Source organism: Entelurus aequoreus, linkage group LG04 (assembly GCF_033978785.1).
Source record: "Entelurus aequoreus isolate RoL-2023_Sb linkage group LG04, RoL_Eaeq_v1.1, whole genome shotgun sequence".
Classification (NCBI taxonomy): domain Eukaryota; kingdom Metazoa; phylum Chordata; class Actinopteri; order Syngnathiformes; family Syngnathidae; genus Entelurus; species Entelurus aequoreus.
The window spans coordinates 62,767,633-62,784,735 of record NC_084734.1 but is presented as its reverse complement, the minus strand read 5'-3'; the positions used below and the strand labels follow the sequence as shown (position 1 = coordinate 62,784,735).

The following is a 17,103-nucleotide window of genomic DNA, read 5'->3' as shown; positions in this document are numbered from 1 at the left end:
CGGAGGACACGACGTCCACAGTTTCCAAAACAATTTGAAATGTGGACTCGTCAGACCACAGAACACTTTTACACTTTGCATCAGTCCATCTTAGATGAGCTCGGGCCCAGCGAAGCCGGCGGCGTTTCTGGGTGTTGTTGATAAATGGCTTTGGCTTTGCATAGTAGAGTTTTAACTTGCATTTACAGATATAGCGACCAACTGTAGTTACTGACAGTGGTTTTCTGGTGTTCCTGAGCCCATGTGGTGATATCCTTTACATAGTGATGTCTGATGTCGCTTTTTGATGCAGTACCTCCTGAGGGATCGAAGGTCCGTATTATCATCGCTTACGTGCAGTGATTTCTCCAGATTGTCTAAACCTTTTTAAGGTATTACGGACCGTAGATGGTGAAATCCCTAAATTCCTTGCAATAGCTTGTTGAGAAATGTTAAACTGTTCGACAATTTGCTCACGCATTTGTTCACAAAGTGATGACCCTCGCCCCATCCTTGTTTGTGAATGACTGAGCATTTCATGGAAGCTGCTTTTATACCAAATAATGGCACCCACCTGTTCGAAATTAGCCTGTTCACTTGTGGGATGTTTCAAGTAAGTGTATGATTAGCTTTCCTCAACTTTCTCAGTCTTTTTTGCCACTTGTGCCAGCTTTTTTGAAACATGTTGCAGGCATCAAATTCCAAATGAGCTAATATTTGCAAAAAATAACAAGAGTTTTCCAGTTCAAACATAAAGCATCTTGTCTTTGCAGTCTATTCAATTGAATATAAGTTGAAAAGGATTTTCAAATCATTGTATTCTGTTTTTATTCACCATTTACACAACGTGCCAACTTCACTGGGTTTTGTAAAAAGAAAAATAAATCTGATTGCCTCTCCTTCATAGCTGACCCCCACCCTCTTTCATATGTATGCTATTAAAGTACTGTGTGATTGCATACATATCCAACCTGTCCCACCCATCTACAAGACAAAACTAAACATGATTGATTTTCGTTTCTGTCAATACTTTCGTCTCGTTTTTAGTCACTGACACTGGATTATTATGAGTGAAGTGTGTGTGTGTGTGTGTGTGTATGTGTGTGTGTGTGTGTGTGCGCCGCCTCGCGGAGCCTGACAGCTGAGGGACAGAGATGAGGGAAGATGATAGTAGTCTATCCTGTCCCTTTTTCAGCAGATTTCCCCGCTGCTGCTGATTATTTTGTCACCTCGTAGTATATTAATTTTGTAAGTATATTAAAATGTACTTTCTTAACTTCAAAAATGTGGATTTGGGGGGATTCTGCAAATTGATTTGCGTGCTCTTTGCTCTTATTTTTTTGTCAAAAAAGGATGATTCAAATTATTTGAGCCCTTGTAAAATGTACCTGCTTATCTGCAGAATGTACACCACATTTCAGTGTGTTCATCATTAGCTTCAAGTTGTGACATATCTCAGAGCCACTTTTCTGGAAAAAAAAACCAAAGTCTTCTTCTGCGACCGCTGGTGAAATGCCAAAGAAGCTGCTTAATGTGTGATGTTTTTTTGACATTTAGTTGGTGACAAGTAACAAGTAGTCCTGTTGATACAGTGATAGTCAAATACCGTACGCATGTGCATGTGGTAATTTGAATGACATTACGTGTTCCGATATTTATATGCTATAAATATCTTTCAGGCACTTTTTTATATTTTTTCATGCTGCGTCTCTGGCAAAGCAGGTATGACTGTGTGGCGAACGTAGTTGCGATGCTTTCCATTTATCATTAATTGTTTGTAGGTAGGGTAAAACATTAGAAGCAGCAAATACACACATGTAGCGGGACACATTTCGTCCATCTATCCATTTTCTACCACTTTTCCCTTCCAGGAACAAAAAGGGGCTGAATCATTTCATCTGTTAATAAATATGCACCACAAATGAATAAATAGGAAACATTGCATCCACTTCCACTTTTTGCTGTGCATGTGACGTAAGCGCAATGAACCACATTAAAAGTTGTCAGGCCTCTAGATTTACCATTAAATAAACAATACCTTCAGGCAGAGAAAATGACTTTTTGTAAAGCAGTAATACGGTAGAATTAGCTGTACTTACAGTTGTGTAGATGTCATGAGCGATGACTCGCCTGCTGATGGCATCATAGCAGTTAAAATTAAACATGTCCTCTTCACTTTCTCTCAGGTGCACACGATGTGGAACGTGTTAAAGCATTCAAACTTCCTTATCTCACAAGGAAAAGCAGCTTTGTAAATAACTTTTCGCCCCTCTTTCACATGTAAGCTGTTAAAGAGCTGTAATTGGAAATATTCCGAACTTGACCCACCCATCTACAAGACGATATTTAACATGATTGGATTTCGTTTCTGTCAACATTGTCATCTCTCTTTTATTTGTTCACTAAAATGTCAGCTGTACACCACAAAGAAATACAGGCAAAGGACAGACTAAAAAAATAACATTTAAAACAGAAGTAAAATACACATTGAAAAACAAATACAAATTACCCTAAGAACGATTTGTTAAACAAAAAGCAGTTAAAAACAGTTAAAAAAGTTAAAAACAGTTTAAAGTCTCATGCTGGGTTAAAAGCCAGTGAATAAAAATGAGTTTTAAGAAGGGTCTTAAAAGTAGCCAAAGAAGGGGCCTGTCTCACATTGAGAGGGAGATCGTTCCAGAGTTTGGGACCCACAACAGAGAAGCCTCTGTCCCCTCTGAGCTTGCACTTTGATTTCAGTACCTCCAGGATCAGCTGATCAGCTGACCTGAGGGACCGGGTGGGGGCATAGAGGTGGAGCAACTCAGAGAGGTAAGGTGGGGCAAGACCACGTAAGGATTTAAAAACGAGTAAGATCATTTTAAAATGGACTCTAAAAGACACAGGCAGCCAGTGGAGGGAGGTTAAAACAGGAGTAATGTGCTCTCTTTTTCTTGTGTTAGTTAAAAGTCGGGCAGCTGCATTTTGGACCAGTTGCAGACGTGAGAGGGAGGATCGACTAAATCCAAAATACAAAGAGTTACAGTAATCCAGCCGAGATGTGATAAAGGCACGGATTACTGTCTCAAACTGTTGCCTAGAAAGAAGGTTTTTAACCTTGGCCAGCTGATGTAAATAAAAAAAGCTGGCTTTCACCACTGTGCCAATCTGGCGGTCCAATTTAAAATCACTGTCAATACGAAAGCCCAGGTTGGTTATCGTGGGCTTAACGTGCAAAGCCAACAGGGGGGAGCTCACAGGTACCGCTAGGTCCAAACACTATTACTTCTGTCTTCTTTTCATTGAAATTTAAGAAATTTAGGGCCATCCAGGCCTTGATATATATATATATCTACATTTCTCGCTAGTGTTTGGATCTCCTATTCTGAAGGGCGTAGTCCTTCCTGGTTATTTTGTTCTAATGGTTTGTCTAAATTGGGCAAGGTGACTAGAATTGGAGATGAACAATTTATTCTACAAATTGGAGTAAGTAAAATCATTAGCAATACCAGTGCTGGAGAGAGAGCCATGCTTAAGAAGTCTCGCACATTCTCTCTTGATTGTCCGTTTGTTCACGTGCTTTTGTCCTCATTGTTGCCCCCTCCCTGGCGAAGCATGTGTTTTTGACAGTATTTGAAAAAAAAAAATACTTAAAAAAATTCATCAATTATAGTAACTTGTTACTTTGCCAAAAACATAATTGAATTACTAACATAATTACTCTTTAATAAATGTCATTATTTCTAAAATAAGTAATTATTGTGTTACTTTAAACAAACTTGTCATATCATGCATATGCAGTTTAGATGTTTCATGGGACGTGTATGTGCCTTTAAAAGACGGTACGTGTTGCTAAGTGACGTGCGACAGAGCTGCATTAGCCCAGCTAGGATTGTTCGCTCAGACCCGGGCGGGCACTAGCGGAAGCTGTGCTGAATTTTTTCAGTGGATTGTGTTAGCTTTAGTTAATAAAGAGTTTGAATGAGTTTCGATGGCCGTAGTCTCCTAGTCCACAAACGGGGTATTGTAGGATTGCCAGCTTGTCTATGAATGTTTTCTCATTCATCCAGGTCATTGTAATCTCAGGGCATTCAATCAATCGCAACTGGGCTGTTTGGTTTGTCTTGGAAGACGTTTCGCCTATCATCCGAGGAGGCTTCATCAGTTCATGCTCACAGACTTAGATTGGTCTGATCTGGTCCAGCGGCTGGTGCCAAAACCTCAAATATTTATGCTCTAAAACCAGGAGGATAGTTTTGCCCTATTGGAGTGACAAAAACAACTGTTTGGATGCAAATGAGTAATCCTACAAAGCCAAAGCCGGCGCATCCTGAAGAGACGGTCAGAAAGCGACTTGAAGATGCAACATTTTGACCAAAGAACCACCATTACATGTTATGTATGTAACCACGAGGAAGTGTTTTAAATGCAGGAAAAAATACATATTAAGACCCCTTTTTAATGCGCTTTATAATCCGATATGCCTTTTGACTGAAAATAGACCTAAATAGACCCGCTCATTGGCAGTGCACCTTATTATCGAGTGCGCCCTATGGTCTGAAAAATATGGTAGCACAGTTTTTTGGACAGTGTTCAATTTCCTTGCTTGTGCATTGAAACAAAACGAACACGATTAAGACTTGATTCATGATTATTGTGGGTGTGTCAAGTGAAGTAAATATCACGTCCAGATGACTCCATCTTACCCTGTATATAAAGTGCAGGAGCAAAATAATGGATTTTAAACCATTAACTGATCACTCAACTCAACTGAACACCTAACTATAAACTGATAACGTTCATCTAAATTACAAAAAGTTGTCAATTTGAATATTACAATTTTAAGAATTGTAGAACCATAAAAAAAAATATTACTTGTGCTGGACTTCTCTTGCTGTCAGAGAGTATGGTGTTAATTTTAAGGGTTTAACCGCCGTTTCTAAGTTTCACTTTTAGTCTTTTATTAAAACTTGTTAAACTTTATGATTGAATATAAGCATCCTTAGATCATAAAACCACAAGGCATATTCTTGTAAAGAGTCTGCACTTATTGGTCAGAGTACATTAAACCCTGCCTCTTTCTTCTTATGCATTATATCTCAAGAGCCTTTCCTGCTACAAGAGCTGTGCCAATTGTGTTGTGAATAAAAGAATAGAAGCAGAACCAATTAAAATTACTGAGAGACTTGATACTTCCATAAAAACGGTTCAAAATATAGTACAAAACTGCAGTACCCTCTTTTACCCACACATACTGTACTCTACTCTCATAAGTTAACAGTTCTTTTGTTGTGCACATGTACTGTATATACAAGGGACAGAGAAGGGGAGAGATGATATCATACAAGTCTTGTAGCCTGTGGCTTTTTCAGCGGATTTCTACACTACTGCGGGTCATTTTGTCAACTTGTCATATATACATATTGTGGGTATTTTAAAATGTACTTTCTCAACTTCAAACATTTTGATTTCAGGCGGCAAGACATTTATTTGAGGGGGCTCTGCCCTCTCTTGCCCATACGTAGAGCTACTTGTCTTGAGACTCTCGCAGTTACTCGAGACTTGACTTAACTTTGGGATTAAAGACTTTAGACTTATTTTAGACTTGCAATACAGTACATTGATTTACTCCCACCTCTGTAAACTACATATTGGAAAGTAACAAAAACAGCGCCATCTGACGAGGCACTGCCTGCCTGCTTAATGCAGACTTGCCACTGCCTTCTTCATTAAGATAGTCCATCCATCCATCCAATTTCTACCGCTTGTCCCTTTCGGGGTCACTCGGGTGGAAGGCGGGGTTACACCCTGGACAAGTTGCCACTTCATCTCAGGGCTAACAAAGATCGACAGACAACATTCATACTCACACACTAGGGCCAATTTTAGTGTTGCCAATCAACCATGGCTTTAGAGGTGGGAGTCACGGGGAGAACATGCAAACTCCAAACAGAAACACCCTGAGCCTGGGGATCGAACCCAGGGCCTTCGTATTGTGAGGCACAGGCACTAATCCCAGTTCCACTGTGCTGCCCCAATAACAGTCTTTTACTAAAATTAATTTTCAAATGCCATCCATCCAGCCATCTATTTTCTACCGCTTGTCCCTTTTGGGGTCGCGGGGGGTCACTGGAGCCTATCTCAGCTACATTCAGGCGGAAGGCGGGGTACACCTTGGACAAGTCGCCACTTCATCACATAATTTTCAAATGTTAAAGGCCTACTGAAATGCGATTTTCTTATTTAAACGGGGATAGCAGGTCCATTCTATGAGTCATACTTGATCATTTTGCGATATTGCCATATTTTTGCTGAAAGGATTTAGTAGAGAACATCGACGATAAAGTTCGCAACTTTTGGTCGCTGATAAAAAAGCCTTGCCTGTACCGGAAGTAGCAGACGATATGCGTGTGACGTCACCGGTTGTGGAGCTCCTCACATCTGCAAAATTGTTTACAATCATGGCCACCAGCAGTGAGAGCGATTCGGACCGAGAAAGCGACGATTTCCCCAGTAATTTGAGCGAGGATGAAAGATTTGTGGATGAGGAAAGTGAGAGTGAAGGACTAGAGGGCAGTGGAAGCGATTCAGATAGGGAATATGCTGTGAGAGGCGGGTTGGACCTGATATTCAGCTGGGAATGACTAAAACAGTAAATAAACACAAGACATATATATACTCTATTAGCCACAACACAACCAGGCTTATATTTAATATGCCACAAATTAATCCCGCATAACAAACACCTCCCCCCTCCCGTCCATATAACCCGCCAATACAACTCAAACACCTGCACAACACACTCAATCCCACAGCCCAAAGTACCGTTCCCCTCCCCAAAGTTCATACAGCACATATATTTCCCCAAAGTCCCCAAAGTTACGTACGTGACATGCACATAGCGGCACGCACGTACGGGCAAGCGATCAAATGTTTGGAAGCCGCAGCTGCATACTCACGATACCGCGTCTGCGCATCCAACTCAAGGTCCTCCTGGTAAGAGTCTCTGTTGTCCCAGTTCTCCACAAGCCAATGGTAAAGCTTGACTGTCATCTTTTGGGAATGTAAACAATGAAACACCGACTACGTGTTTGTGTTGCTGCAGCCGGCCGAAATACACCGCTTCCCACCTAAAGCTTTCTTCTTCGCTGTCTCCATTGTTCATTGAACAAATTGCAAAAGATTCACCAACACAGATGTCCAGAATACTGTGGAATTTTGCGATGAAAACAGACGACTTAATAGCTGGCCAGAATGCTGTCCCAAAATGTCCTCTACAATCCGTGACGTCACACGCAGGCGTCATCATACAGAGACGTTTTCAGCAGGATATTTTGCGGGAAATTTAAAATTGCACTTTAGTAAGCTAACCCGGCCATATTGGCATGTGTTGCAATGTTAAGATTTCATCATTGATGTATAAACTATCAGACTGCGTGGTCGGTAGTAGTGGGTTTCAGTAGGCCTTTAAATTTAATTTAGTGTCAATGCATCTTCACTAAAATTGCTCATGCTAACTTTGTTCTCTGTCATTTGTTTGATTCGGAGAAACATTCAAATGTTTACTTTCCTTGGCGCGTACCTTTGAAAAAGATCCATGTGAGTCCAATTAGTTATCATCAATCGATGTGCAAACAACCGTCGGCATGACTTGCAAGGTGCGCACAAGTTATTTATTTTATTCCTCAGGAGTCTTATCAGTGGTTGTTGTGATGTCCTACATAGTAAGAGCATGCTGGGTTTGTTTGTCTACAAGTCCCAGTATGCCCCTGGCTCCTAAAAGGGATTTTTTGATCTGAGTGCAGCCTTGAGTGGTCCCAAAGTTTTTCTTGACCAAATTGCTCTCTGTGGAAAACACAGCCCAAGACTGTGTATCAAAAGGACTCGTATTTTTAGAAGCTATTTATTTTTTTGAATTTCAGCTCTGCTAAATAACTCTGACTCTTCAGATGAATGAAGTTCAATTGGTGTCTCATCATAGACGACTGCTGTTATAGTATCCAACATATGATTTTTACATCGCGTCTCTGTCGTTGCCAGGTGCTGACCTGCAGGTGTGCCAAACCAAAGGCCCGACCTGCTGTTCCAAAAAGATGGAGGAGCGATATCAGGTAGCGGCTCGCAGCAACATAGAGTCTGGCCTGCAGGTTGTCAGTGCCCAACTCAAACGTCTCATTATCCAGAACGCAGCCATTTTCCAAGGTAAGAACATGAAACTTGTTTAACACTCGTTGGCTCTTAAACACAAATACGAGTTGTTTAAGTGACTTAACATGTAGTGCGGCTCGAGGTGGCAGACATGTTGCCCCTGGGATTGGAGCGCGTTCACAGCTGTGTTATTCAGTGTGAAAAACAGCTGCAGTCCAGACAAGACTCAAGATAGTCAATAAAAGAACCCTTCATTTGGTAGAACTGCTACTGTGATTCTATATAAAAAATACTATGCTACCGTAATTTCCGGACTATAAGCCGCTACTTTTCCCCCTCGTTCTGGTCCCTGCGGCTTATACAAGGGTGCGGCTTATTTACGGCCTGTTCTTCTCCGACACCGACGAAGAGGATTTCGGTGGTTTTAGTACGCAGGAGGAAGACGATGACACAATGATTAAAGACTGACTTTTCATATACCGGTAGGCTGGTTATTTTGATAACGTACAGGCGAGCACTTTGTATTACTTTGCACCGTTGTATTATTTGTACTCTGCACGAATGCTGTTTCGCCATGTCAAAGATGTGAAAGTTTGATTGAATGATTGAAAGATTTATTGTTAATAAATGGGACGCTTTGCGTTCCCAAACAGTCATCTCTGTCCCGACAATCCCCTCCGTGGTAGCAGGAACCCCTATATACTACGGTAATTACACATCAAAACCCTGCGGCTTATAGTCGGGTGCGGCTTATATATGGAGCAATCTGTATTTTCCCCTAAATTTAGCTGGTGCGGCTTATAGTCAGGTGCGGCTTATAGTCCGGAAATTACAGTATTTATAAGAGCAGCCAACTGTTGAAAACACATTTTCAGTGGTCTAAATGTGCAGTCAAAGTATTTTCATCACAGTAAAAGTACACTTTGCACATTCTTAGACCGCAGCAGTATCTATATCTAATGCCAGTGTATTTATACTTTACCATATGCAATATTCAGTGTCGAAGTTTGTACAAGGTTTCTTGAACACTGCAGTTATTTGCTATGGGAGGCAAAGGTGATACTTAAAACATAGCTTTGTCTGATGCTGCCAGTAAAATATTTATCATATTTTTAAATTTCTTCTATCAAGTCATCCTGGTTCTCAACATTTAGCACTGTGTGTCAATGCATAAAGGTGAGCTTTAAAGACGTAACGTCTGTGTTGAGTGAAAAGCGTAAGATGCTCAGTTTACCGCCATCAGAAGGAAGGAACCATTTTGTATTTTTGCAAGTGGTAGTAGTGTTACACATACCTAATTTGATTCAAAACAATCGTATTATTGAACTTTGTCAGCAAAATCTCTTAACTTTTATAACGTCGTATTTTTATTATTTTATATGTTCTCATTTTTATAACGTTGTATTTTTATAACGTTGTAGTTTTATAAATTTTTAAATGAAAGAAAGAAAATCTTCAAGTCTTTACAAAAGCCCAGGCCATGATCATGTGGCCCTCGAAGTGGTTGTGGCTGTAAACAACCACATAGTGTTGCTGCGACAGGCCGACTCTGCTGACAAATTTAACATACTTCTTTTTGTCGCTTCCCTGCTAATATGCCAAACAATTTGTGTGTTCGTTGTCTTATGTCATTTTGGATTCAAATTAAAAGGAACTTTTCAGAACTCTCCAAAATAGCATTAAAGACATTGTTGCTGTTCCCGTTATGTCCAGGTTTGTAGTGATGGTTAGTCAGAGTTTAATTTGTGGTTTTGATTTGCTGTTGCGCCTGTTTGTTTCATACATCAACAATCACCAATAAATTATTGCATAACTGGACAAAAATGGGTGATCCAGGCAACATTTTTACTCCAGTAATTTAAGTATGTATCCTTAATGTTTTTGATCGCCTTACTTATTTGAACTTATTTGATTTCCATTCATTATTATCCCCAATACGGGCAGCACGGTGGCACAGGGGTTACTGCGTCTGCCTCACAATACAAATGTCCTGGGTTTGATCCTGTGCTCGGGATCTTTCTGTGTGGAGTTTGCACATCCTCCCCGTGACTGCGTGGGTTCCCTCCCGGTACTCTGGCTTCCTCCCACTTTCAAAGACATGCACCTGGGGATAAGTTGATTGGCAACACTGAATTGGCCCTAGTGTGTGAATGTTGTCTGTCTATCTGTGTTGGCCCTGCGATGAGGTGGCGACTTGTCCAGGGTGTACCCCGCCTTCCGCCCGATTGTAGCTGAGATAGGCTCCAGCGCCCCCCGCGATCCCGAATGGAATAAGTGGTAGAAAATGGATGGATGGATGGATTATCCCCATTACTGATTAATATTTTTTAATTCCGATCACAAATTCTGATACTATATTTATTTTTAGTCCCCTGACTGACAAGTGGCTAACAGGTAATTATGTAACTCCATACAGTGTGGAGTTGCTGCTCTAACTTGATAATAATCACCTCCATTACAGCAAATAAACTGCATTTCTTAGTATCTTAAAGGGGACCTGCATTTATATTATTATTTTTTATTTGGCCCATCATTCCCAATTCCTATGTAGGACAAGAACACATGTCACACATATGCCAACGATACTCCATTTACATTTTGTGACATGTATATTAACCAAGTTTTAGCGATATCGTTACTATAAGCACTAACATTAAGGATTTATTTTTAGAGGCACTTTGATCACAGAGAGGTAACTATCTTATGCTGCTATATTGACATCAATATCTGGGGAGCTGCTCTCTCGTTAATTCTAGATTATAAATTGCGTGTCTCACCTCATGGATTGTGGAAAATTGTAGCCATAAACCTCAACCGAGAAGTTGGTCAACTTAGACCAGGAGATGGCAAGAAAGACAGAAAAAGACACTCATTATTTATTTTTTTAACCCTTTGCATATTCTTAATCTAAACGGGAATATATGAACATCCCATTTTATTATGTTTGTTGGCTCTCAAGTCTGCATGTGTAGTAGTGTTGTTGTCAAAGGAAAAAGTGAACGATGAGATGTGTCTATTAAATTAATGCGCCGCTGTATGCCTAAAATGAGCAAAACACGTAAATATTACATATTATAAATGTGCCTGTTACTACATTACATATATACTTACTAGGGCTGTGAATCTTTGGATGTCCCACGATTCGATTCAATATCGATTCTTGGGATCACGATTCGATTCAAAATCGATTTTTTTTCAATTCAACACGATTCTCGATTCAAAAACGATTTTTCCCGATTCAAAAGGATTCTCTATTCATTCAATACATAGGATTTCAGCAGGATCTACCCCAGTATGCTGACATGCAAGCAGAGTAGTAGCTTTTATAATTGTAAAGGACAATGTTTTATCAACTGATTGCAATAATGTAAATTTGTTTTAACTATTAAATGAACCAAAAATATGACTTATTTTATCTTTGTGAAAATATTGGACACAGTGTGTTGTCAAGCTTATGAGATGCGATGCAAGTGTAAGCCACTGTGACACTATTGTTCTTTTTCAATTATTTTTTATAAATGTCTAATGATAATGTCAATGAGGGATTTTTAATCACTGCTATGTTGAAATTGTAAATAATATTGATACTGTTGTTGATAATCATTTTTGTTTCACTACTTTTTAGGGATGATGTTTGATAAGGAATTATCGAGTTCGAGCCTATTATCGAATCCTCTTATCGAACCGATTCCTTATCGATTCTCTTATCGAGTCCAGATAGGTTGTTGCATATGGAAAAAAACACACAATATTTGGTTTAACAAAAGCTCACTTTTATTATATAATAAAAAAATCAATTCTAATAAATAAATAAATATTGACTGTTACCCACCTAAAAAAATAAAATAAAATAAATAAATATTGACTGTTGTTACCCAAAGTATATTAAGTGGGATTTTTCAGAGAAACAAATATATACAGTAACACAAAAACAACCTGTCTCTGTGATCACAATAGGTGTATAAATAATAATATAGTGTTAAATAAAATCAGTCTTTTGGGCACAAAACTGAAAATAATACAGCTCTCCAAAAAGTGCACTTCTGCTGCTATTTGACATAACTGTTTGTTATGATGCTTTGACATTTTTGCACTTTATTTCTTTATTGAAAGAACATTCTATGAAGAGAAAAGTTCTTTGCAAATGTGGTTACAATGCTAATAAATGAAAAGTTAAAGCTAAAAAAAGAAATACACTTGATTGTGTTAACATTATTTCTTTATGGGGGGAAAATGTTATGAGCTAGAGAATATAACGACTACACGACCCAGCATGCAACGGGAGTTACGAGCATGCGCGGTAGCCCCGAAAAGTGTTGCATGTTGCCACGCTGTGAAAGTAAACGTCAAGAACTCAGCCAACACGCCTCGTCTGCATTATTTATAATTAGACAGACAACACATCTACAGTGTGATTTTGTTTTGTTTACAAGGAAAGAAAAACAAAAGTTAAAAAAGGGAGATATGTTGTATATATATGTATGTGCTGCGGTTGTTTTAAGAACGTTGCGACAGCTGCCGTAAAGGAGGTGCGTTGCTATGTTTCCGGTTGGTCGTAAAAGTGTTCGTCATGTGTTTTACCCTGATAAAATCTCTCAGTAAAGTTATTCGATGGATTATAGCTTTTGTTTTGAACTTTATGACACCTTGGAGCGCTTTTTCCCGTCCATTGTTTTCCTGCTTTCGCTATCTGCGCCTAATGACTGAGCTACGTGACGTCATTTATTGTGATGTCCCAAGGAGCATTTCTGGTCGGGACGGGATACGAATAAAGAATCAACTCTTTTCCTTTACTATAGTGGTCTCGATAACGGGTACCGGTTCTCAAAAAGGGATTCGAGTCAGAGGACTCGGTTCTTTTCTTATCAAACAACCGGGAAAACCGGTTTCGAGTATCATCCCTACTACTTTTGGTTTGTTCTGTGTCGTGTTTGTGTCTCCTCTCAATTGCTCTGTTTATTGCAGTTCTGAGTGTTGCTGGGTCGGGTTTGGTTTTGGAATTAGATTTCATTGTTATGGTATTGCTGTGTATTGTTTTGTTGGATGGATTAATTAAAAAAAATACAAATAAAAATATTTTTTTTTTAAATAAATAAATAATTTAAAAAAATATATCGATTTTTTAAAAATGAGAATCGATTCTGAATCGCACAAAGTGAGAATCGCAATTTGAATTTGATTCAATTTTTTCCCACACCCCTAATACTTAGTTTGTATATAAAACGTTGGAGGGGTTTGGATGTTTTTTTTGGACGCTTTACAGGCGGAATAGAGCGTCTCCTATTGACTCCATTTTTCGCTGACATTTTCCAACGTTTATTTACGATTTAGAATGCATTAAAAAAAAAGAAAAATGTGTTCTTGTCTTACATAGAGGTTCTGAATGATCGGAAAAACTTAAAAAAAAAAAAAGTGCAGTTCCACTTTAAGTATCATTATCATGTATTATTATCACTGGAGGAGGAGGCTAAATGTGTTGCACATTGAGGACAAGCCAGGAGCAGGCATGGTAATAAACTAGCTTGAAACAACAGAAGAAATAAGTGCTTAGTAAAGTTTAAGAAGTGTAGATGGAAGAACGTTACAGCAGAAAATAAGCAACTATTTTCAGGAAATGAACAAGTAGAATACAAGTTTGAGAGAGGATAGTATAACAAGTGTTGGTGTGTCAGCGTTGTTACAGTCAGTAAATGGCATGTTAGAAGAGGGCGGACCGATCCATACATTGGTGGTGTCGATACCAAGTGTATGAGAGATTAAATGGATTTGATTTGTTGCTTTTGTTAATATTTACAAACTCAGGGAATAATTCCCTGGGCACAGGAGGACTTTGAGGGCAAAAACCAAATAATTTAAATTAGTAGATAGTTTTTGATTTTTTTTGTTATTGTGTAATATTGACTTTTATCTGCTCAAACATTTGTTTATAACTAAAAGAGAATAAGGACATAGTTTAAATATTGTGTAGAGGAGTTTGCGTGTCCCAATGATCCGAGGAGCAGTGTTGTTTGGCTTCTATGCCCCCTGGTAGGGTCTCCCAAGACAAACAGGTCCTAGGTGAGGGATCAGACAAAGAGCAGCTCGAAGACCTTTATGAAGAAGAAACAACGAGGACTCAGATTTCCCTCGCCCGGATGCGGGTCACCGGGCCCCCCTTCTGGAGCCAGGCCCGTAGGTGGGGCTCAATGGCGAGCCCTCCCATGGGGCCCGGGCCGGGCGCAGCCTGAAGAGGCAACGTGGGTCTCCCCACTAACCCTTATTTACATACCAAGTCCTCCTTCAGACCAAGCCCCCTTCAACTACATTTTCGCCCATCAGCCATGTTGTAGTTTTTAGCGCTAGTCTACTGATGGATATAGATTAGAATTATACGTCATGTGCATGTATGAGCCAACAAGAAGATAGAGAAAAATAAGGAACTTATTGACTACAACTTTGGACTACAAGAGAATACAAATAGTGGAGTCATGCAAAGCTCTACGACATATTGCGATATCCGCTGACGTAACTAAGGCAATATACGTCACTAGAGTCATGAATTCCAAGCCGCTCATTTGGCAAGATTGTTTTAAAAATAACTCTGCTATGCCTCCATAGTATGATTATACATTAGCGGGACTTATGGAGATCCTAAATACACGAAAACAATTACTAACAGGTAAGAAAAGTTGGTTTTGCATAATAGGAGCCCTTTAATGACGTCACAATGTAGCCAGACTGCAAAACCCCGTGGATAGAGTCATCCAAAACTGCTTACAAACTCATGCCGAAAGGCATGACCCTTATTAATTGACGCTTGGTCATAGATTAACACGAGTATCCAATATTGCAAAAACATTTATAATTCATAAAGATGGAATTCATCTCGGTGCCCTTTTAATAACTAATGTATTTTAATTTTAGAATATTGCTGGGGATAATTAAACAATGAGCCCTTGGGCCACAGTTTAGAAACCCTTGCCTGTGTGTCTTTTGTGTTTTGCAAAGTTTTTCCCAAAAACTCTGACAACAGAATTTGGCCAAAAACAAATGGAGATATTATTGCTTGTTCATTTGGTGTGTTTGGCCCACTACATCTCAAACTACTTCCTTAACGTAAATTACCACCATAACCGTAACACCAGAGGAAGCTCCACTAACCACGTTAAACCCAGATTCCGATCTAACAAAGGTCTTAACTCATTCTCTTTCTATGCCACATCAATGTGCAATGCGCTCCCAACAGGTGTAAAAGAAAGGGCATCTCTATCCTCCTTCAAAACCGCACTAAAGGAACACCTCCAGGCAACTTCAACCCTAAACTAACACCCTCCCTTCCACATCATACCTCTTCGGATTGTAAATAATCAAATGTAAATAATCAAATGGAGACACTTTTTCTTGTACTTTCTGATCTCTCTCTCTGTGTCCACTACCTGCTGTACATATCCTACCAAGTCAGTCCTACACTGTTCCAATGTCCATTTCTCTGATGATGCAATTGTTGATGACTGAAGTGCCGATACCAACCAATCCTAACCAATGCTAATCCTAACCCCCCCCTCCATATCCCACACCCCGGATTGTAAATAATGTAAATAGTTCATTGTATATACTCTGATGATTATCTTGTGTGATGACTGTATTATGAAAATAGTATATATCTGTATCATGAATCAATTTAAGTGGACCCCGACTTAAACAAGTTGAAAAACTTATTCGGGTGTTACCATTTAGTGGTAAATTGTACGGAATATGTACTTCACTGTGCAATCTACTAATAAAAGTTTCAATCAATCAATCAAAACTAGGTGATGGCAGAAAGACTTCTTTTGATTTCTACACATTTGTAATCCCTTAAAATATACTGTAGGTCAAACAAATCCATGGCAACAAACTTCTCTGGGTTTTCACCCCCATGCCATGGCTATGACTCTCTTTGCCGTCATAAAACTGGACTCACTGGGCTGACTTTAATGTGAACACATTGGCCTGACATGGCAATTAAAACATGGCTCTAAAGGCGACTGTGGGCTTTGCTTGTCTACAGCTAACAACGTTAGAGACCGCTGCACTTTCCTACAAAGGGTTCAATACTAATTGGTTTAGCAAAGGGCCGCAGAGAACTCCCAAAACATTGGAATCCTTTTAACGTCCTGGTCTTATCCGTCTCCCTCTGCTTTATCTCCGACCCTGTCATCCTCTCTCTCCATCTGTGTCTCGCCCAATCTGTTTGACGGTCTCCCTCTCTCTTCATGTGTTCATGCTGTCAGTATTGGGAATCAAATGCCTTCTTTGCAATCTTCTTTGCTCTTCTCTGGGTTCTGCTCTTCACCACTCGCTCCGAGCACGGATCAAAGTGCCTGCATCCCCCTACTCCACACCTGCTCCTCTCACTTTTCCCCAAGCTTAACTTTGTTCTTGTAGTCGAACTCTCCGAACAACAATGACAACATAGCTTTCTCTTTAAACAGTAGGCATCACTTCAAGATAAGATCAATAGCAGGAAATAGGTAAGATGTTAGGACTTTTTAATGGTGCGTGTCTCTCCCGCAGAATGCATTGTTTGCTATTTGACAAACCAATGAGCCCTGGTTGATATCTTGATGGCACACTGAGCTAATAATGTGCGATGAAATCATTGCAGCGCCCACTCTGATTTGTGATGGACTCAAATTTCATTTTGATTCACATTAGCGAGATCATAACATCAGCTTCCCCCGCGTGCCATGATTGCCTCACTGGTAATGGCCCGATGCTTTCAATTTAGCTCCGAATGAGAATCTGCAAACCTGTGCTGGATGCTCTTTAATACTTAAAATGGGAAGCCAGTCTTGCACATGCTGGGAATTTAATTTGGTAAACGAATCATGACTATTTTGGGAGAGTGTATCAGTACATAACATGACACAAAGTCATAGCAGAGGGCAGTGAAAAGTTATTCAACAATGTTTAAATGACAGATTGATTGGCAATTTACTTACATTTTATTTTGAGACTGGCGGATTAAAATAAGAT

The 17,103-nt window shown here is 39.6% G+C and overlaps 1 protein-coding gene across 4 annotated transcripts in view; it reads left to right on the top strand.

Annotated features, from left to right (window-relative positions):
• Nucleotides 1-17,103, top strand: part of gpc3 (glypican 3) — a 331,966-nt gene that overhangs the window by 45,889 nt on the left and 268,974 nt on the right. For all 4 annotated transcript variants that reach the window (XM_062045445.1, XM_062045441.1, XM_062045443.1 and 1 more), the window contains exon 2: nucleotides 7,999-8,160. In XM_062045445.1, the coding sequence (XP_061901429.1) occupies nucleotides 7,999-8,160 (162 nt within the window). The remainder of the gene's footprint in view (nucleotides 1-7,998; nucleotides 8,161-17,103) is intronic.